Raw genomic sequence first — 22,769 nt, forward strand, 5'->3', positions numbered from 1 at the left:
TACAGTTGCCTGGGGCTGCCACCCCTTATCCCCCAGGAGCCTTCCGGCAAAGCAGGAAGCTTTGGGTCACTCGGAGCTGGTTTAAAAGGGGAAAGGGATGGTCTCCACAAGGTTGTCCCTCGGTGTGAATAAAACAGAGATGCATGTGGCTTTTTTTAACCTTAGAAAACTCACAGAGTTCACACTCATTTAGTGTGTGTGTGTCTGTGTGTCTGTGTCTGTGTGTCTGTCTATGTCTTGTGTGCGCCATGTGTGCACACGCACGCATGCGTGCATGTATTTATGAAATGGGACATATGACCACTTTATAAATTTAAGATAAAGATCAAGTGAAACCTGTGAGTGACAGGCAGGCACAGACTTGGCACCCAAGAGAAAGCCTCGGTACCCCAGTTCCTCCAGGTCTTCTCTGCTGGTGTTAGGGTCATCGGGATGGTTGGTACAACCAGTTTGAATACGAGCCCTGCGCAGCGCTGGGCCTGTTGACCACTCAAGGCCTCTGGTTTTCTGCCTTTCCAACAAGAGAATGTCCTCCCCTTGCCTGGGTGGTTAGGATGGCAACCACCGTCCCGATGGCTAATATCTGTGGCTCCTTCAGGATTCTGTCAGTGTGGAGACTTCCCGTTCCTTGTGCTCTGTGAGCCTCACTATGGGGTTTTGCCCTCAGGATGTTAGTTTATCTCAGGGTCGAGGGTGTGCTTTTTCTCTTTCTTTTATTTTTAAGAGCTTGCTTGGATTGCCTGGAACTTGCTATGTAGATCAGGCTAGCTTTGAACTTATGAAAGCTGCCTGCCTCTGCCTTCTGAGTGCGAGGATTAAAAGCATGTGCCTAGTGAAAAAGCTTCCATTTAATTGAGTCTTTTTTTTTTTTTTAAAGTCTAGCACCACACCCCCCAGATGGTTGTGAGCCACCATGTGCTTGCTGGGATTTGAACTCAGGACCTCTGGAAGAGCAGTCAGTGCTCTTAACCAGAGCCATCTCTCCAGCCCCATTTAATTGATTCTTTAAAAAAAAAATTAATGTATTTGATTTATTTTCAGATAAATCAAATTTATTTTGGTTTTCATTTATTTGTATATTTATCGGTGTGGTTACATGCACATGAGCACAGGTACCTGAGAGTTAAGAGGTATCTCCAGTCCTTAGCAGAGCAGTACGTGCTTGGAGCCTGAGCCATGGCCCCAGCCTGCGACTGTGCCATTTGATGGTACGGCTGGTATTGTTTCCTAGCCTGGCCAGGTTGGAGGAGGGAGGCGTCCTGCCACAGAGGATACACTTCTAGCTGTTCCTGGGTACACGTCTAGAAATAGCAGGGACCAGGCTACCTACCCGGTGTGGGGTTGGTCTTAATTATGGCAAGGGAGAAATTGCCACCTAGAGGCAGCCTGGATAATAAGGTTGTGTCCCCGTGAGGTACGGCTCACTGAAGTGTTGGTCCTGGCTTCCTCTTACAATGCTTTGCAGAGGAGCTGATGAATAGTTGTGGGCTCCCAAAGCCACTGTGGCAACCGGGGAGTCCCTGACAGGGTCTTGGGTATCTCAAGGAAAGAATCTCAGAGTCTCTTTTGGTAAGGGAACCAGGCAGCCCCACCCTGCCCTGCCCTGCCCGTGCTCCTGTATGGAAAGAGCCTACTGAGGCCACAGGAGGCCCTGCTGGCCACAGCTGGGCAGATCGGAAGGTGCAAAAGCTGAGCTCAGCTTGCTTTGGCCAGTGGTCTTTGGCCAGCAGCCAAATTCATCATCTTATCCGTCTGTCTGTCTTTCCTGAGACAGGGCGTGGAAAAGATACCCTACCTGGTGGCGAGGAAGACTCCACTTCCCGGTCTGCAGCTCGCCCGTCTCTTGCTCAGTGCCGAGCCCTCAGCGTGGACTGGCCTGGCCCTAGGAGTCCCCATAGACTCTACCTGACAGTGCAGGTAAGCCCGGGCCAGCAGATGCAAGGGAGAGAGTGAGTGTGGCTGGTGTGTTTTGGTCCTCTGAACTCCCGAGGTTGGGTCCGGCAGGGAGAAGAATTGGGAGCTTCCCAGGCTAGCCCTTTGCAGCCCACAGCTGAGAGCCTGAGTGAGTACAACAGGCCGCATTGCCACTTATCCCCGGAAGATCTTAGGTGACAGGAGTGTCTCAGCCACACCCTGGCTGAGGTAGGAAGTGAGGCCTGTGCTAAGATCTGCAGACCTGGAGGAGATGCTGGGAAAATAGGCTGCTTTGGGAGAGCTGTTTGTTTCTGGGTGGACAATGCCTATGTGCCTTGTTTGAGGAATCAAAAGAGGGCCAGGCTGGGTGTGGTGCATGCCTTTAATCCTAAAAGAGGCAGAGAGAGGCAGATCTCTGTGAGTTGCAGGCCAGTCTGATCTACAGAGCAAGTTCCAGGATGTTCAGGGACATAGAGACGACTGTCTCACAAAGAACCCAGAGGGACACTGTTGGAGGATGGAGGATGCTTCTCCTTTCAGTTGTCACCGACTTTGAACAAGCATGCCTACTGTACACTGGGGTAGGAGGTAGACTTGACTGTACAAATGATACAAAGAGTTAGTAGCTTTTATTCAACACTGTTTAAGGACACAGGCATTAGCTCTCATGTCTCAACAGAAAGATGCTGTTCTTTATGAGTTTTATAGACGAGAACATGGAGGCTCTGAGTTCAGAGAGGTTGAGTAACTTCCTGCTGGTCACACAGCAGACTGAGATCTGAACTGCCAAACAGACATGGAATGCAGAAGTGTAAAAAAATGTAAAGGCGACGGTGGTGGCGGTGCATGCCTTTAAGGGAGGAAGAGGCAGCGGATCTCTGAGTTTGAGGCCAGTCTGGTCTACTGAGCCAGTTCCGGGACAGCCAGGGCTACCTAGAGAAACTGTCTCAAACGTAAATAAACAAACCCCAAACAAACAAAACCCCAAATGGTGCAAAGAATTCAAAGAATTCACAGTACAATCCCTACAAGCTGAATGTCCCTCATGGCCCTTCTGCAAGTCCACTGTGAAAGGCTCACCCTCAGACTTGCCTTACTTTACCACCATCAGCCGCACGGTGTTTATATTTACTCATGAACATTACTCTATGACCCACTGTTCCCCTCACGGCCGTCGTGTAGAACTGTCCATTCCCTTCACCACTGCATCATGTTCTACCTAAGATCCCCCCTATAAACTGTAGCTGGGCTGCATGTGTGCTCGTAGCACCAAGCACTTGGCCGGCTCACCCCATCACCACCGAATGACGATGATGGTGATGACGGCGGTGATGGTCAAATCCTCGTCTGCCCTGTGTGTTATCTCTAACCACAGTGTGCTCTTTTGACGTCCAAGTCATGACGTTGGTCTCACGATTGTGTGTACGTGTGGGTGTGGGGGCAGCACAGTGTCCCTGTGCAGGTTAGAGAACAACTTGCGAGAGTCAGCCCTCCTCCTGCGTAGGTTCCGGGATGGGAACTCGGGCATCAGGCGCCTTCTCGCACCAAGCCATTCCGCCGGCCCACATTAGTTTGTTAGTTTAGGAGCTCACTATTTAGCCCCATCTGGCCTCAGACACAGAGCTCTGCCAGCTCGGTCTCCTAAGTGCTGGGATTAAAGGCATGTGCATTAGTTGGGCGTGCATGGATGCTTGCCCACGTATATGTATACGCACATGTGTATACCTGGTGCCTGCTGCCTGAGGACGCCAGAAGAAGGAATCAGATCCTTGTAGATACCACGTGGATGCTGGGAAATGATCCGAGGTTCTCTACAGACTGTCAGCGAATCTTCTGATGCGTGTGTAGAACTAGTTACCAACATGAATTCCAGCGTGGGTACTGGGAACTGGACCCGGGTACCAAGGCAGCAAGTGCTCTAATCCGCTGATAAGTGATCCGCTGAGCGCCATCTCTCCAGTGCCTGCATTAGTGTATCTTTTAAAAGATTTATTTTTACCTGTATGGGTATTTGCATATGTCTGGGCACTGCGGGTATGTCTGCTGCCTATAGAGGACAGAAGAGGGCATCAGATCGGCTCAGACGAGAGTTACGGTCACAAGCCACCATCTGGGTCCTGGGAATTGGACCTGGGTCCCCCCGGAAGGGCAACCAGTGCTCTCAACTGCTGAGTGGTCTCTTCAGCCTCCCGTATTAGTATTTAATATGTGTGTTTGCTGAACGATGTTTGCTGTTGGCCGCTTTGTGCCACTGCATCCTTAGACTGGGCATGGATGCTGAGAAGGGACATACGGGGCAGTAGCCCAGTAGAGGCTCCAGAGAGTCACCAGTGACCTCGCAGGCGTGACTACAAACAGGAGAGCACCAGGCACACAACTTGGGAGCATGAAGTTCCTGGGTTATCTGGGGGTGTTGTCCAGATTCCCCTAAGAGACGGGACTCATGATCCTCTAGTCTTCTTTATATTTTTGAGACAGGGACTCCCTCTGTAGTCTAGGTGATGTGGAGCTCACACCAGATACTCCTGTTCCCACGTGCTGTGGGTTTAGGAATAAACCAGCTTCTGATACACACACACACACACACACACACACACACACACACACACACACACACTCATCCTGCCTTTTCCAAGAGCCAGGATACTCCTGTTCCCACGTGCTGTGGGTTTAGGAATAAACCAGCTTCTGATTCACACACACACACACACACACACACACACACACTCACACACATCCTGCCTTTTCCAAGAGCCAGGAGTAAAGGCAAGTGCCGGTGGTTAGCAGGATGGGTGCTGGGGGAAACGCACACCTTTGAGCCATCCTCTTTCCAGCAGATGGATACAGTCCAGGGCTGCTGCTCTCGGCAGGACCCCAGGGATGATGGTGTTTAAGGGACAGCCTATGTTTCAACATGTCTCTTGGTTCTTGTGAGATTCTTCTGAGGACTGAACTGACCATACTTGTTTCTTTAGTGAAGTCTTCCAGGAGAGTGGGTCTGGTAAGACAACAGTTAAGGAAACCAGAGGGAAGTTAAATCGGGAGGCTGTGGTCATGAGCTGCAGCTCAGATGGGTGGTGGCCCTGTTCTTGAGCTTTGATTATGGGGTATTGGGCTGTGGCTGCTACGGAGGCCTGGGCTCAGCAGTTCTACTGACGCTCCATTCAGAAGCCGTTAGTGACCAGCTTCCAAGTTCATGTCCTTCCGGCCCTGCAGAGCTCTGCCTTATGGGTACGGACGGACGTGTGCCGAAGTGTGCTCCAAGCACAGGGGCAGGACCTGTAGGTCACAGACTCAGTCAGTCCAGCCTTGTTCCAGCCACTAAAGACCGAGTGGTACCTCCAGGACGCTGCAGAAATTCCCAGCCCCCTTTCTGTGCTTCAGCCAGCAGCCCAGAAATAGTAACCTTTGCTCCTGCCTGAAGGCAAATGGAAACTTCCAACTGTCGCCATCCCTGCCACCCCGACCTCCCCCAGCCTGCAGGAGATAGTGTAGCAGTTGGTTGAAGGGCGGGGACAGAATTAAGCTGAGGAGAAATGTCCTAAATACAAGAGATGGAGGGAGGAAGAGGCTGAGGATGTGGCTGACTAGGCACCTGCTGGGCCGATTTTCACTCTTGCGATTCTTTTTCTAAAAGATTTACTTTATCTATGTGAGTACTCTGTCACTGCCTTCAGTCACACCAGAAGAGGTCATCGGATCCCATTACAGATGGTTGTGAGCCATCATGTGGGTGCTGGGAATTGAACTCAGGACCTCTGGAAGAGCAGTCAGTGCTCTTAACCACTGAGCCATCCCTCCAGCCCTTGCAATTCTTTTGATTGGCCTTTTGATGCTCAAAGTTAGAGTGTAGGTCAGAGAAAGTATAAACTGATGGTAGCTATCCGTGCCTCTTTAAGGCACTTGAAGCATGCCTTGCTTGGTGTTGCCTTTGGTTTGCCCACTGGCACTAGAGGGCAGAGATTGATTAGACTGAGAAGGGAGGGAAACAGCTTCAGAGAGGGAGCAGAGTTTGTCTACAGCCACACAGCACACAGATGACATGCTGTCTCTGTGCTTTACCCTCCCTGTACCAAGCATTAAAGAAAAGGTGTGGCGCCTGGCCCTGGGATGTTGTCACAAGCCTTTAGTTCCAGTGGTGACAAGGCAGAGGCAGACAGATCTCTGCAGCTTCCAGACCAGTCAGGGCTACAGCATGAGGCCCTGTAAATAAAATAGAACAAGATTGACACTTGGCTTGAGACAGAAAGGCATTTTCCCAGATGCCCTGTGAACACAAGCACAGCAAAGCCGTGTCTTTAAGGTAAAACAGTCGAGCCTCAGATGGGTCCAGAACGACCTGGAGCCCTTCCTGATCAGATCCTCCTCTGCGGCTGTGACGTTTATCTCGATCCCCCAGGTTTAAGTTGCTCTTGTTTCCGTGTCCGTGGGTCTCTGTGTGCGCACAGCCCCACACCAAGCGCACACACAGACCCCGCTGCCTGTGAGCTCCCAGTTCACCTTTCATCTGTCTTGTGTATTATTACCCTTAAATGGGTTCACGTTCCCCACACCGTCTGGACCCTTGCTTGGCGTCTTTCTCCAAATGAAGTGCCCCACTTTACCCCTCCACTCACCTGCCCCAGCCCAGCCACCTTTGCCTCAGTCCCTTGACCAGGACATGGGGTCGCATTGCCCCTGGATAGCCCCATGGGACACAGCATGCAAGAAGCAGAGTGGCCGTTCTCCTGGTCAGATGGACTCGTGTGTAGCCTCCTGGTTCTGGGAGTGCCATCCTTAGGTGGGAAGCTGTCTACCAAGGTGTCACAGCAGGCGACACTATGACACTATGGGGGAGTGGCCCTAAGACTGCCGTGTGTAGGCAGGACAAGACAGCCACCTGCATTAAGGCTCGTTAGGAGAATGCTGCTCACATGTTGCTGCCCCCTGGAGCCTGAAGGGATAGCACAGACTTTATCTAGGGGACGTAGGTTCTTAGAACCCCTTTTACCGGTGTGGAGACTGACTGTGGTGGCACCCAAGAATAAATTACTGTCATCTTTCTGTAGGATGTTAGTCTGACTTCTCCGGTTTCCAGGCAAGACTCTTTGTCCACACCTCCTTGGTGAAGACAGTGCTTGGGCCCTGGGACCAGAGTGCTCACAACCCCAGGGCAAGGGTCTCTCCTCAGTGCAGTCCCTTCACGAGAGGATTCTGGTTGTGTCTTGGCAGCAGGCCCTGCAGGACAAGGGGTGCGAGAGCAAGAGTCAGGGGACGAAAGAAGACAGACTCCCGAAGAGGCAGGCGCCGGCCCCCAGGCGGGACCGGGAGGCCCCAGAAGCTGGTGGTACCATGAATGTAGAAAAACCAGGTAAAGGAGGTCAGCCCCACTGTCTGACACGCTCTGGCTGAGCGAGTGCAGGAGGGAGAACTCTGTCCCACAGCTGGAAGTGGCTCAGCCAGGCTGGCCACCTGACATGAACCTGAGACTCCGACCAGCCTCGTCCAGATCCATGGACAGCCATGTGTCTGTCCTCTTTCTTGTCCTGCCCCTTGTCCCAGGGCCACCAGGGCCCCACCCAGTGATAAGACTTTGGCCAGTGGAGGTTGGGTTGGATTTCCCTTCTTTTTGTCTTTTCCCAGTACCTACCTAAAGCAGGGCCCAGGAGCAGCCTCGCAGACGCCACCAGTTCCTTCAGCAAAGGCCTGGCTCTGTTCCGGTCAGAGGATCCAGAGGTCAGGGACTCGTTTCCCTCCCTCCAGGCAGAGAAAACTAAGCCTGCAGTTCCATTATCCCCTGACCACTAGGGCACCTAGAACTAACTGGTTTTCAAAGGTTCTCCAGGTTCCTTTGCTGTCTTCTGGGTTTTCAGCAGAAAGTACTGGCCAGTGAACACAGGGAGAGAACATCTTAGGGAGCCTCGGGGCAAGGCCAGGAGTACTGGGGAGAGGTGCTGTTTTCTCAGAGTCTGTGTGTCTGAACTTGCTGGGGTTGCTGGAGGAGGTCCCTCCCTCCTCTGAATCTGAACCAGTGCCTGTTGTGTACAAGCCCTGGTCCATCTAGATTCAGGGCAGGCATAGGGTGTGTAAGCAATGGGCAGTCAGGTTTTCAAAATGGCTACCATCTGGCCAGCTAGGTGGGGTAAGCCCAGAGGAAGGAAGGCTAGGTCCTCCTAGCTCAGGCATAGCACCTGAGCTCTGGGCCCTGTCGTGGTCCATGCCTCTAGAAACTGACCTGTCAGGTGGTAGCTTCCTCAGCAGGGGCTTGTCCTGCTCAAGCACCCTTGGGCCTCACCTCTCCTCCCTTCTTCCCTTAGCTCAGTCCTCCCTTAGCTTCTTCAAGAGTGTCTCTTCCACTACCCATGACTCTGCAGCTTCCACTCAACTCCTGGCCCTCTTACACAGGGTACCATGCTGTGGTCTGGGGCTCAGAGCCTCCCAGGACAGGAGCGGTGTCATGGATGACACTCATACCTGTGTTTCCAATGGGACTCCAGCTATTTTCCCATGGCTGCTTTTGGGCTAGGTGCATTGTCCCTGTTTCACACAGGAAGAGCCTGCAGGGTCCCTCCCATGTGATTCAAGAGGCAAGACCAGCTCTCAGCCCAGCACATTCGGTCGCGCACCGATGCAGTCTGTGGCCTTACTGGTCACATGTCACCCGTGGCAGCCCCGTGTGCTGGCCTAGAAGCATCGGGCTGCCCTTACTCCCTCTAGAATAGATCACAGAGGCTGGACCTGCACTGTGTGACTTTCATGCTGTGTCACATGCAGGGCCACACAGCTGGGGCCACTTGCCTAGCACGGGTTGTCCAGCCCCAGATCTCGGGGGTGGGGGGAGAGGACACCAGCCCCACCCATGGGAGCCTAGCTTCAGCTGCTCCCTCCCATTTCCCTATACTGCCCTGGGGCTTTGCAGAACTGTGGTCAAGGCTTGCTAGTGGTGGGGGTGAGACACAGGGAGGCCCCTCATCTCTGAGGAAGCCAGAAGCTAAGGCAGCATTGAAGTAGAAGGCTCACCAGCTAGCACTGGACTTCTGCATGCCCAGAATCTTTGCAGGGCCCCGACTTGGGATGCTGAGGGGAGGAGGCAAATTCTTTTCTTGTCCTCCTGGACCGCTATTGGTTCTGCATTACACAGGCCAGGCTGTTCTCCTCTTCAGAGCTTTGGAACAAGCACCACAGCCCCATTACACATCACAGCCTGTCTCTCATCTCGATGACAGAACAGTAAAAGGTGTTGGGGGAGGAGTCGGGCTGAGGCCTCGCCTGACTTGGTATTTGTCTTTCTCTTGTGCCTGCATACAGGCACCATCCTGAGAATGTGCTTAACTCCTTGTCTGTTCCACGTGCTGGCCCATCTGTGCCCTGATCTGTTGCTTGCACACATCCCCTTACCCCTCCTCCACACTCACAGGGACCACGTCCCACAGAACAGCTGGCAGACAAAGCCTGGTCCTCTCTGCTGTGCTTTTTTTTTTTTTTTTAAAGATTTATTCATTTTATTATATATAAGTACACTGTAGCTGTCTTCAGATACACCAGAAGAGGGCATTGGATCTCTTTACAGATGGTTGTGAGCCACCATGTGGTTGCTGGGAATTGAACTCAGGACCTCTGGAAGAGCAGTCGGGTGCTCTTAACCACTGAGCCATCTCTCCAGCCCTCTGCTGTGCTTTTGAGAGATCGAGAATGAGCATGGAGAGCCACTTCTGAGTAAGCCTCTATTCTTTCCCAGGAAATCGCCTGAGTGCAGGCCAAATTTCCTACTTTGAGGGGACTCAGGAAAAATTATTTTCTTAAGTCTTGGTTTAGTCAGTTCTGTCCTCTAGAAACTTTTGCTAAAGTGACTTCCCCAGAGGACAACCCGGAGGTCCTCTGCAAACCCATTTTGCTGTATTCTTCAGTCCTCACCCTAGCCCCAATGGTGCGCTTGTTGTGATGGCTGCCTTCCTCCTCCAGGCAGACCTCCACTGTCCTGCTGATCAGCCACTACTTTGCTTGTAGGTGGGCGGCTCCTTGGCATCGGGAGGTGCTCAAGCCTGTCCGGGTCACCAGGCCCAGACCCCGTGGTACATAGGACCGTGGAGGCCATGTCCCAGCTTCAGGAGGAGCTGGTAGTCCTTCGGGAGAGGCTGGCCCTCCATGACAGTGACCGGCAAGCCACAACCACCCAGCTGCAGAACCAGGTACCTGGGGAGGCAGGGATGAGCAGAGGCCACTCACTGCCCTCTGGAGCAGGTCAGAGGACATTGTCAGGGTACCTAGACTCCACCAGAAGCCAGATGGTGACCCTTTCCTGGTCTAGGAAGATGCTGCAGGGCGAGGAGGTTCAAACTTGGCTTCTTACTGCAACAAGGGCCTTTAGCACCTCAGTATCTTCCCAGCCAAAAGGTTTTCCTCTCTAATTGATTAAATCTACTTGCTTATTAAGGGGGGGAGTTGAAAGTGAACTGCCCAGACTCTCTGGTCTCCCTAGCCCCACTCGCTCATCACCTGTAAGGAGGACGCCCAACCTACCTGACGCCTCAGGCCTCAGATGACTTACGGATTCAAACCGGTACCTAGCCTCTGCTTGGGGTTTTTTGGTGAGCTTTTTGACTATGTGTTTATTACAGTGTTCTTAAGGGATGATCCCTGTAGCTCTGTACCCATTAGCTGTGCTCTGTAGGGTCCAACCCTGTGGAGACATGGCCAGCCTCCTGGGCCTGGAGCTGTGAGTAAACCCTGACTGTCTGGGAGCACTTACTAGTCCTGGGCTAGATAACTACCAGTCTGCGCCTCTTTTCCTCATCTGCAGACAGATAACAGGATCCAGATGTGCTAGCACCTGTCGGGGCAGATGTGGCTCTGGAACTCTGGAAATAGCTGTCTGAGGCTGTCTTGGCTGTGAGGCTGTAGGGAATGTTGTCAGTCCTGTGAGCCCCATTTTCTGATTTCTAACCAGGCTGATGACTATCAGATGGGCTGGCTGTAAGAGTGGACAGGAAGATGGTTATGAACTATAAAGTGTGGTGTCCTGTAGGGGGCTGTCGCTGGACCTCACTGTGGGTTTTGTTGTTTTGTTTGTCGGCTGTTGGTTTTTCTGAGATAAGCTCCCCGATCTAGCCTAGTGTGTCTTGGAACTCACTAACTAGACCTGTCTATCTTGCTGTCACCATGAACGTCACAGTCGATAGTAGCCACCTTCTGGGCACGGTGAGTAATACTGCTACCAACACCGAAGTTCCTGCTTTCAGTTCTTTGGTGTGTATGCCCAGAATTGGGATTACAGAATAGTGTAGGGCTTCGTTCTTTGTTCTTGTTTATTTAATGTTGAGACGTGGCTCTCTTTTCCTTGCTTTTTTTTTCCCCCTTCATTTTTTAAAAGACAGGACCTCACCGTGTGGCTCTGGTTGTCCTGGAACTCCCTGTGTAGACCAGGCTAGCCTCAAGCTTTCAGACTCCTAGAGACCTACCTCTGCCTTCCAGTGCTGGGATTAAAGGTGTGCGCCACATGGCCAGGGTCTTCATTGTTTTAGCCCAGGCAGTTTGATGTGGTTGAGTTGTAGGTGTTTTCTGGATGGTAACCCTTCATTCTCAGTAACTGGTGAGCACTTCCTTCACACTCGGTGTTGTCTTCACTCGCTCGATGGCTTTGGGTTCAGGGGTGATAGATGAAGCTCTCTACCTGTGATGCTATTTCTTTTTTTTTTTTTTTAAAGAGTTATTTATTTAATGTATATGGATACACTGTAGCTGTCTTCAGACATACCAGAAGAGGGCATCAGATCCCATTACAGATGGTTGTGAGCCACCATGTGGTTGTTGGGATTTGAACTCAGGACCTCTGGAAGAGCAGTCAGTGCTCTTAACCACTGAGCCATCTCTCCAGCCCGTGATGCTATTTTCTTATGTGTCATTTTTTACTTTTATTATTTATGTGTGTGTGTGTGTTGCCTGCGCATGTCTGTGCCACTGCACGTTATATCTGCAGAGGCCAGAAGAGGGCATCAGATCCCTCAGGACTGGAGTACAGACACACACAGACACAGACACACACACACACATACCATACACACAATACACACACCATACACACAATACACATACAAACACCACACACCACACACAATAGACACACCACACACACCACACACACTAGACATACCACACGCGCACACACACACACACCATACAATAGACACACCATACACACTAGACATACCACATATACACCACATACATACACACCACACAATACACACACCACACATACACACACACACACCACACCACACACACACACACACATACACACACCACAATAGACACACCATACACACAACACACAATAGACACACCATACACACAATACACATACCCCCCCACACACACACACACGCACGCACGCCACAATGTGGTTGCTAGGAATCAAACCCAAATCTTTTGAAAGAGCAGCCAGTGCTTTTAATTTCTACATCATGTCTCCCACCCCTATACCTTTGTTTTTTTTTTTTTTTTTTTTTTGAGTTGAAGAATACAGAAGTTAATTTTTGTAAAGAGCACTTAACTTTTTGTCTTTTTAACTGTTTGTGCTTTAGGGGCCATATCAAAAAAATCCACTGCCAAATTCAGTGTCACGACGTTTTTCTCTCTAAGAGTTTTACCATTGATCCCTTGTGCTTGGGTCTTCAGTCCATTTGCTCTTCTCTCTGCGTGTTACTCGGCGGTGTGGGTGAGGGCCCAGCTTCATTACTTGACATGTGGAGACACAGTTCAAACACCAGTTGTCAGTATTATTCTTTGCCATTGCATGGTCTTTGCACACTGAAAAATCATTAGGACACATATGTGAGGGTCACTCTGCCCCCCCCCCCCCCACGGCTTCCCTGTTATCCTCATGGCTGCCTTTCTGCCTGAGCCGCACTGCTCTGATTGCTGTGGCCCTGAAGTCAAGGTACAGACTTCCACCTTCGTTTTTCCTGTCCAAGACTGGTCTGTTTGGCATCCTTTCAAAATCTCTTCAGAAAACGCCGTTCAGGTTTTGGTAGGAACTGTCTTGCCTCTCTAGAGTGCTCTGGGTTTCGTTGAAACCCGATTTATTCCGTCTTCAGCCCATGACCCACAGTGACTTTCCTTTACTGCTGCTGACTTTAATCTCCTTCAGTGACTTTTGTAGATTTCCTTCTGTATGGTCTTGGCGTGTGTCTGCGCCTGCACGTTCCCAGACACACACACCTGTGCACGCGGGGGTAGAGGCTGGGGTTGAGGTGGAGTATCTTCCTCTGTCACTTCCCACCTTATTTTTTGAGATAAAGTCTCTTACTGATCTGGAGCCCACCGTTTCTGCTAGACTAGCTATTCTGAGGGGCAGGAAGGCCCGGGAACCTACTTCCTGTCTGTCCTCTCAGCCACGTGACGTGTGCTTCCCTCCATGTGTGCTCCCCTGCCTGGGTTTAATGCATGTTAACCTTTTTATTATTTTTTTAAAAGATTATTTGTTATATATAAGTACACTGTAACTGTCCTCAGACACACCAGAAGAGGACATCAGATCCCATTTATAGATGGTTGTGAGCCACCATGTGGTTGCTGGGAATTGAACTCAGGACCTCTGGAAGGGCAGTCAGTGCTCTAACCACTGAGCCATCTCTCCAGCCGGTTCCTTTTTATTCTTTATGTGTATGGATATTCCGCTTGCATGTCTGTCTGTCTGCATATCACATCCATGCAGTGCCCTCTGAGGCCAGAGCTGGGTGTCAGATCCTCTGGGACTGTAGTTACTACGGATGGTGGTGAGCTGCCATGTGTGTGACTGGGATCGTCTGGGCAAGCGGCCACCTAACCACTGAGCCATTTCTCTAGCCCCAAGCATGCCCAGCTTTTTACGTGGATGATGAGGAGCTGAGCTCAGATCCTCAGCTTGAGCAGTGAGCGGTTTACCAACAGGCCGTCTCCACAGCTCCTCTTGTCTCAATCTATTCTGGCTTTTTGTTTTTCCTATTTCTTTCTTTCTTTCTTTCTTTTTCTTTTCTTTTTTTTTTTTTTTTTTTTTTTTGATGCTACCGTAAGTGGAATGACTTTATTTTCTCCTTTCAATGGTCTGTTGTTATAGCAACACCACTGACTTTTGTGTTGATTTCATAACCTGCCGCTCTGCTAAAGTTAATAGTTCTTACTGGCCTGATTTTAAAATCAAATTAGTTGCCAGCTTTAAACCTGTTTGCATGAAAATCTGCCTCCCCACCCTTCCAGTGCTGGAGATGGAACCTTGTGTGTGTGCTAGGCAAGTACGTAGCATGTGCACCCTGGCCCTGACCTGCTCTTTTGTTTCTAACATTGGAAGCTGTGGCTCCCCTAGGCTGACACACCTACACGGCAGCTTCTGCATGAAGTCATGTAGGCTTCAGTGGAGCATGCGACCCTCAGCCCACCCCAGCCCTCTGGCCAACTTGACAACCCACTGTGGTGTTTGAGGGCACTCCTGCATCCAGCACTCGCCACATGCATTTACTAAGAACCAGCCTCATACACAGCACTAGGAATGCAGCTCTTAGGGCCACCACAGATCTCTTATGCTAGCCCAGGGTGTGAGCATCCCTAATCCCCCAGTCCCGAACGTTTCAAAAGTTCAAAATCATGTATCAACACAATGCCACAGCTCTTGACAGCTAACCCAAGAAAAGTTTATTTCATGTCCCAAAATGTTATCTAAAATATTGTAAACGTGACCTTAGGTTATGTGTATAAGGTACGTATGACACACAGGTAAGCACGGCGCTTAGATCTGGGCTCCATGCCCAAGATAGCTCATCGTCTTCATCCAAAATAAGAATCTGAGCTACAGGGAATTTCTGGTCCTACGCATTTCAGATGCCGGATTCTACTGCAAACTGTTTCTAGTGCAACACACCGTGTGCTGGGCCTTGGCAAACATGGCGCATACATTCCCAAATTTAGCCTCCAAGGCCTTAGCTGCAGTTGCCTCAGTGTGTGGCTGGGGGAACGGAAAGACAGGAAGAGGTGAAGGGACTTCTCCATGGCTGTTCTCATGAGCTGAGGTCCTGTTGGGTGTGACATAATGTGTTCTCAAATGCTACTCCTGTCCCCCAGGGGTGGAGGACAGAGGGGATGACTTGACACTGGACACAGCTGTGCCAACCAGGCCAGCCCAGTCTCCTTGCTGGGGCAGCAGAATGGGTCGGGTGGTTGAGTGTGGGGGTTACTGCCTTGGTCCCCAGGGGCTCCAGGTGAAACGCTAGTTCCGCCAGGCTCTACAGTTAGTCCCCTCGCAGAGCCTCTCTCTCTTTGCCTGAGATAGTTGCTGACCACGATGCCCAGCATGGTGGGAGGTACAGAGGTAATCACTGGGTTAGGGGCAGACAGCTGAGAAAATGCAGACCTGAGCAGAAGCACCACCTCTACCTAACTGCTTCTGCCAAGGTAAATGTAGGGTTGTACCAGGTTCGTAGACAGACAGGCCCAGTCGTTCTGTCCCCTGCCTTAGTTTCTCTAGCTTCAGTGGTCTGAACCTCCCTAATGCTGTGACCCTATAATACAGTTTCTGATGTAGTGATGAGCCCCAACCATAAAAAGATCTCTTCATTGCTACTTCGTAACTGTAATTTTCTACTGTTATGAATGGTAGTGTAAATATTTTCGGAGATAGAGGCTTGCCAAAGGAGTCGCTACCCACAGGTTGAAAACCTGTTTGCTAGCATCTACCATGTGCTTGGCCCTGTGCTCCTCTGCAGCCCTAAGCCCGGAGCCTCAGGTCAGCTCTGTGATGGGGAGGCACAGGCACGAAGGATGTGGTACCTTGCTCTCCGCTCTTCCTGTGTCTGTCGTCCATCACGTCCTCTGGGCATTCCAGCTGTTTCAGACACACGCCCGCTCTCCCAGACTCCACATGTTTGTACTGACCTCAGGTCCTCCAATACAGAGCCTCGCTCCAAGAGCAGGCAGGGCCCTTCTCCCGACAGAGGCTCTGCCTGCCCTGGCCCCTGCAGATGGTCCTTAGGAGCCATGAAGGAGTTAGTAGGCTGTGCCTGATGGGGGAAAATGGCTACCCCTAACAGGGTGCCCTTTCAGACCAGCAGGGTTAGGTTCCCCTTCTTCCCATCACATCCCATGTCCTGTGTCCTCCTGTTGGTCTCAGCAGAGCCAACCGCACTTGAGTTCCCATTGTGATGCAAGAAGGAGTTGGGTTGTAGACAGGCCAGAGGCCCTGCCTCCTAGGAAGCCTTGCCAGCCTACGTTCCCTACAGCAGGACTGAGAGCCCAGCATCAGCCAGCACTGGAAACAGCCAAGGTCAGAACAGCCTTGGGCGTGGTGAGGCGATGTGGAGAGGTAGGAACTAGATCTTATTTTTAGGGTGGTTGAAATGCAAGAGAAACCAATACACTGAAAGCCTGACTGGGAATCCTGTAGAACCACCAAGCTGTGCTTCTTCAGCCGGGAGGCCTGCTCCTTCTCGTCCGTTATCCACACAGGCTCTTCCTTCATAAGATGCTAGGGAGCTGCTGGGGCGCAGGCTGCTCAGGGCGGGGCAGAGCTGTGGAAAAGGATGCTACACACCAAGTCGGATCGCTTCGAGGTGGCCCTTCAGACTTCAGACTTTGCCCCCAGGACACCAGTAAGCAAGTACTGGCTTTACACTTGCCTCGCCGACCTTGCCGACAAATACCGCAGCTGACCTCGCTGCTTCCCCAGTGCAGTGCTAGGACTTCAGGCCAACTTGCTTTACGGCTGTTCAACTCGGCTTGGGGCCGAGGGGCACATGAGCATGCACACACACTCTGACTCACACGCACACACACACACACACACACACACATGCACACACACACAGACTCTGACACACACACACTCACATGCACACACACACAGACTGACACACACTCACATGCACACACACACAGACTCTGACACACACACACTCACATGCACACACACAGACTCTGACACACACACACTCACATGCACACACACACACACACACACACACACACACACACACAGTGAGTACATTGTTTGCCTGTGTTCACTTCCACCGTGCTGGGCACGTCACAGCTCTTCAAGGTTTCTGGACAGGGCTTGGCTGCAGAAGGCATAGTCCCACAGGCTGACTCAGTAGAAACCACTCAAGGTTTGGGAGGTGCTGGGCCCTGGGCAAGGCTGAGCCCAGGGACTATAACTGTTCGTGTAACTTCACAGTCCTCTTAAAGCAGAACACTAAACAATTTTAGCCGGGTGGTGGTGGCACATGCCTTTAATACCAACACTCAGGAAGCAGAAGCAGGCAGATCTCTGAGTTTGAGGCCAGCCTGGTCTACAGATCGAGCTCCAGGACAGCCAGGACTTCTCAGAGAAACTTTGTCTCAAGGGAAGAAAAAAAGAGGCAGACCCAGGGCTTCAGAGGGGCCTGTGCTAGTGCGGTGTCCTGAATTTCTAGAGCACCTCTCCGGGCCTTCCTGCAGAGCCATGACTGGCAGGGAGAGGGCACTGAAGGCAACTGGGAACAGGCTAGCTTACCAGAGTTCCCAGCGTAGCCTGGTGCTTGAACATAGGGAAACTTGAGGTCCTGGATCAGAAGCCATGCTGGCTATTGACTGGAGCTGGGCAAGAGGCCTGAGTGAGGACTGGTGGGGTAAGGACCTGGCTTTGTGCCTACAGGTGGAGAATCTAAAGGAAAAGCTCATTAGCCAGGCCCAGGAAGTGAGCCGACTGCGATCAGAACTGGTGAGGACCCCAGGACCTTCTTGAGGGGAGGGGTGGGTGCCAAGCCGTGGTCACTCTTCCACCTCCGGATGTGGCTGTCTCTGAGTGCCCATGCCCTACCCTGGCTTAGGCCGTCTTGTCTCACACGTGTCACTTCACACCACAGAGCAGGGGGCTGGATCTCATTGGCTGCCGTCAAGAAGGAGTGTGAAGTCTGTGCATAAATTTGACTTTGTGTGACTTTCACACGAAGGAAAATAGACTGAGAGGGGCCGGGGCAGGAGGGAGCGAGCTTTGCTGGCCTCCTTTCCTGCCTTTCTTTTGACGTCTCTCTGAGCCCTGGCCTCTTGCTTTGCCTGCCTTCCCCTTTCTTTCCTGCTGTCTCTTTTCCTCCGTTCTCATCTCTTGGTACGGCCTTGCTTATGCCTCCTCTGGGCCCCGGCGGCTCTCCACAGGGGGGCACCGACGTGGAAAAGCACCGGGACAGACTGATGGTGGAGAATGAGCAGCTGAGGCAAGAGCTGAGGCGCTGTGAGGCGGAGCTTCAGGAGCTTCGGGCACAGCCGGTGGTGCCCTGCCAGGGTTGCGAGCACAGCCAGGTAGGCTGGAAGGCAGCCTCCACCCTAGGCCTGTGGGCTCAGCTTGAGATGACCCTGTTCCCACCCGGCTGCCTTGACCACCCGCAGGAGAGCACCCAGCTCCGGGACAGGTTATCCCAGCTGCAGCTGGAAGTGGCCGAGAACAAGGGCATGCTGTCGGAGCTGAACCTGGAGGTGCAGCAGAAAACCGACCGGCTGGCAGAGGTAGAGCTGCGGCTCAAGGACTGCCTGGCTGAGAAAGCACAGGAAGAGGAGCGACTCAGCCGGCGCCTGCGTGACAGCCACGAGACCATCGCCAGTCTGAAGGCCCAGTCCCCACCTGTTAAGGTGAGTGGCCAGAGAGGCTGCACCGCCCTGAAGGACTCTTGGGCTCAGGGCAGGGCTTGTCCCTGAAAGGTGTACCTGCTGTTGTCGATGTCCCTCTTCAGTCTGTGCCCAGCCCGGGCTGTCAGGCTTCCAGCAGGCTCCCCTTCACAAGACACCAGAAGGCCCTGCAGCAGTCTGCAGAAGCAGAGCCTTTCAGTTCCTAGAGGTGTTAGCAGCAGCTGTCATTGGGCTGGCACTTGTGGGTCAGCTGCCTCTGACAGTGATCCGCCCTGTCCTTCCCTCTCTTTGCAGTATGTCATCAAGACAGTGGAGGTAGAGTCGTCCAAGACCAAGCAGGCCCTCAGCGAGTCCCAGACCCGGAACCAGCACCTGCAGGAGCAAGTGGCCATGCAGAGGCAGGTGCTTAAGGAGATGGAGCAGCAGCTGCAGAACTCGCATCAGCTGACAATACAGCTGCGGGCTCAGGTGTGCAGGCCAAGACGGCTGTAGTGGGGACCCCCCCAGACTTGGGGTTCAGTTTCTCTTTCTCCCTGGCCACGGGGAACACAGGAAAATGATCTGGAGGGGCTGTCCCTGGCCACCCAGTGCTGTGCTCAGTTTGTCCCGCCCCTGCTCTTTCCAATCTGCTGAGCCTGTGTACCTTGGGGGCATGTGGGCTGCCATCTATGTGTACAGACCAGTGGGAACTGGGGCTAATACAGGGGGGTGATGGCTGTACAGACTCACAGCCCTGCGGGGGAAAGCAGGCCACTCCATCCTCTACACCACCAGCCATAACACTTCCGTTCATGCCTTCTTCCCGCTCTTGCCCCTCCCTTCCTCATCCCTGCCCCTGCCCCGTCACTGCACCTTTTCCTGGCCTGGCCTGGCCATCAGATTGCCATGTATGAGGCAGAGCTGGAGCGGGCGCACGGGCAGATGCTGGAGGAGATGCAGTCCTTGGAGGAAGATAAGAACCGGGCCATTGAGGAGGCCTTTGCGCGGGCCCAGGTGGAGATGAAGGCTGTACACGAGAACCTGGCAGGTGAGCTGGAAGCTGGCCCCGCCCGCCCCCACGCCCCTGCCTCACCCGCAGATGCCTTAACACCCTGCCCCATTAGGTGTCAGGACCAACCTGCTGACGCTGCAGCCTGCGCTGAGGACCCTCACCAACGACTACAATGGGCTCAAGCGCCAGGTGCGGGGCTTCCCCCTGCTGCTGCAGGAGGCTCTCCGGAGTGTCAAAGCTGAGGTGAGTGAGGGAGCCCAGTGGGAGTTAGCCGGGAGCGGCAGTCACCTTTATTCAGAGGCCCCTCTTGCCTTACTCCCACAAGGCACAAACGCACATGCACACACTGTCCTCTCATGAGCTCCGTCTGTGCTGCCGTACCCCTGTATCTATCTACCAGGGTTGTTTATTTGAGACAGGGCTTTTCGAGCAGGCTGACGTCCGTTCGTATTTTCCTGCCTCAGCCTCGCCACCATCCCTGGCTTGCTCTGTTTATGTACTTGACGTGCTAGGGATTGCACCCAGGGCCTCACACCCGCTAGGCAGAAGCTCTACCCCAGAACTTTATCCTTGTGCTCATTTTGTTTTTTAAAACCATCACACTGTGTGAGACCTAGCCAGTGACTCCTAAGTGTCTCCCGTGTGACCGAGCCTTTCATAGCCACTGGCTTCTCAGGTTCACTTGACAGCTCTGCAGAGACGGATATATTTTGGGAAAAGAAAATAGTTCTTTAAAGAATTATGTCGGTGATACACAGATGTTGTGAAGAACCCAGGTCATATTTGAGCATCCTCAATCTTGGGTTAATGTCTCTCCGTCCCTCTCACCCATGGAGAGAACCGATGGAATGTCTTCTTGTGCTTAGCTGCTCGGGAAAGGTTAGATTTGAGAGAAGCTGGGTCATGCTGTAGCCAGGTCCTCAGTCCCGAGTCTTCGCTCAGTCTTAGTCTAGAGCTCTTTTTCTCCATCTATAAAGTGAGGGCACTGGCTATACCTCCTCAGAGGGATTATGGGGAAAGGTTGTCTGCTATCAGGTACGAGCCCGGGCTGGTGAGGGTAGCGACCCCAGCGGCCAGTGAAGGGAGGCCAACAGCAGGCGTCTGAAGGCGCTGTGCCTGCTCCCCAGATTGGCCAGGCCATTGAGGAGGTCAACAGCAACAACCAGGAGCTGCTGCGCAAGTACCGCCGGGAGCTGCAGCTGCGCAAGAAGTGCCATAACGAGCTGGTGCGGCTGAAGGGTGAGTGTCTTCAAATGTGCGTCAGAGCTGTACTTGCTGCTGCCGCCGCCGCCACCGCCAAGGCACAGAAAAGTCAGGAAACTTGCTTAAAGACACACACCTAGTGTATGGTCCACCCCAGATTTGAACTTGATCATCTTCCAAGCTCCTTGCCCATGGTAGGTTCTGCCCACCCTGGGGGATGTGGTAGGGCACTGTGCAATGGTAGCACTTGTTCCAGGTTTGGGGGTCACTGATCCCTGCCCTGAGCCCCAGGGAGCACCTGCTGTGTGCCAGCTACTGTTGCAGACACTGGGGAAGTAACTGTGTCCCCATACCACAGCCCTTGCCAAGTTCACGGTGGCTGAGAGAAGGGACAGTGACCATCACCAGGTGTGTCCTGTCACCAGGGCTGGGAGCACACATATAGCTGTCCTTTTTGTCCGTCCAGTACCCAAGTCCTGCTTAGCATTGCCCATGCCCCTTTAGATTAATAGAATAAATCCCTTGGTTCATGGAGTCCAAACATCTCTGCTAGATGAGGTCCACAGAGAGTGTTTCCAAGATTGACTGTATTGTTTGGCCACAGGTCAAAGCATCCTGACTTTGCTCAGGAAGAAACTATAGTAAGTGAATTCACACAGTGTTCTGAGTGACGGATACTGTGTTGCTCCCTGGTCTCTGCATAAAAGATGGGGCTCCTGGGCCACTAGTTTGCCTGGAATTGCAGTCTGGCATTGATCCCCCCCACGTCTCCGTCACCCAATCTAGGAAACATCCGGGTGATTGCCCGAGTCCGGCCAGTCACCAAGGAGGATGGGGAAGGACCTGAGGCAACCAATGCTGTGACCTTTGACCCTGATGATGACTCCATCATCCACCTGCTGCACAAGGGCAAGCCTGTGTCCTTCGAGCTGGACAAGGTCTTCTCCCCGTGGGCGTCCCAGCAGGATGTGAGTGTGGCTCCACGAACAGGGTATTTGTGGGGACACGGAAGAAGCAACAGAGGAAAGGACAGACACAGGACAGGGGTCAAGGCTAGGTGGGGGAAAAAAACAACCTAAGTGTAGGATTGTGGGTCATTTTTCTACCTGGAAGAAAGAAGAAGGTGGGAAGGTATAGTCAGAGGCCTTAGGGACGGAGAGCCACACAGAGCCTGCCTTACCCAGGGACCTTAGCCTACCCACTCCATGGCCCCTCCCACCCCAAGACCTCACTCATCTGCCAGTAGGCCTGGAGATTGGCCTCCCCTGTTCTGAGTTTCTTTCCTGTAACAGTTCCATGGAACGTTCTAGAACCTTCCACTGTCGCTGACTGCTCAGTGCCAAGGCTGGGGGAGTCACAACTTCACACTCCTCTCTGCTTCGGAAGAGCTCACGTCTGCTCTGTCCTTTAGACCTACGTCAGAATGTGTCAGGCACATATATCCTCAGCCTTGGTTTGGTTGGTCCTTCCCTGGGAATGGACGAGCTGGGAACAGGTCCCAGCCCCTGTGCTCTCGTGGATGAAGGGCTGGCTGGGAGGCGGCTGATGCTGGAGCTGTGGGGCCCCACATGCTCCCCAGCCCATGTCTCCCCAGGTGTTCCAGGAGGTGCAGGCCCTCATCACCTCCTGCATCGATGGCTTCAATGTCTGCATCTTTGCTTATGGCCAGACAGGCGCCGGCAAGACGTATACAATGGAGGTAGGTGTCTGCCCAGTGGGGCGGGACTTAGGGGCCTAAGTGTATGCTCTGTCTTAGTCTCATAACCCCCTGCACTGCTGTTCCTGCATTGGCTCCAAGAGACCAAGCCTACAAACAATAAGCTCTTCCCAGGAGCCTGCTCCATAGGCTTGATATGGGGACAGGCCATCCGAGACCTTGCATATATTCCCCGTGCTTTGCTGTGGCTGCCTCAGACTATGCTTAAGGCTGGCTCTGGGCACACGCCTGGGATAAGGCCCTTCTCGGAGAGCCCAGCCTCCCACAACTATAGTCATGTAGGTAGGCAGTCTCTCCGTCCCATGGCTCAAGGCCTCCCTGGGGGCTGATGCCATTCCA

At 52.6% G+C, this 22,769-nt stretch overlaps 1 protein-coding gene across 17 annotated transcripts in view; it reads left to right on the plus strand.

Moving 5' to 3' along the window:
* Positions 1 to 22,769, plus strand: part of Kifc3 (kinesin family member C3) — a 95,247-nt gene that overhangs the window by 67,087 nt on the left and 5,391 nt on the right. For 8 of the 17 annotated variants that reach the window (XR_005496646.2, XR_005496647.2, NM_001401191.1 and 5 more), the window contains 12 exons: positions 1,775 to 1,917; positions 7,126 to 7,264; positions 9,901 to 10,082; positions 17,552 to 17,617; positions 18,052 to 18,195; positions 18,283 to 18,522; positions 18,814 to 18,987; positions 19,399 to 19,546; positions 19,623 to 19,753; positions 20,638 to 20,749; positions 21,500 to 21,681; positions 22,308 to 22,412. Coding sequence is in view for 15 of the 17 variants with exons in the window: in NM_001401191.1 (NP_001388120.1) it covers positions 1,775 to 1,917; positions 7,126 to 7,264; positions 9,901 to 10,082; positions 17,552 to 17,617; positions 18,052 to 18,195; positions 18,283 to 18,522; positions 18,814 to 18,987; positions 19,399 to 19,546; positions 19,623 to 19,753; positions 20,638 to 20,749; positions 21,500 to 21,681; positions 22,308 to 22,412 (1,766 nt within the window). In the remaining 2 variants the exon portion in view is untranslated. 17 annotated transcript variants of the gene reach the window in all.

This window comes from Rattus norvegicus, chromosome 19, assembly GCF_036323735.1.
Source record: "Rattus norvegicus strain BN/NHsdMcwi chromosome 19, GRCr8, whole genome shotgun sequence".
Taxonomy (NCBI): Eukaryota; Metazoa; Chordata; class Mammalia; order Rodentia; family Muridae; genus Rattus; species Rattus norvegicus.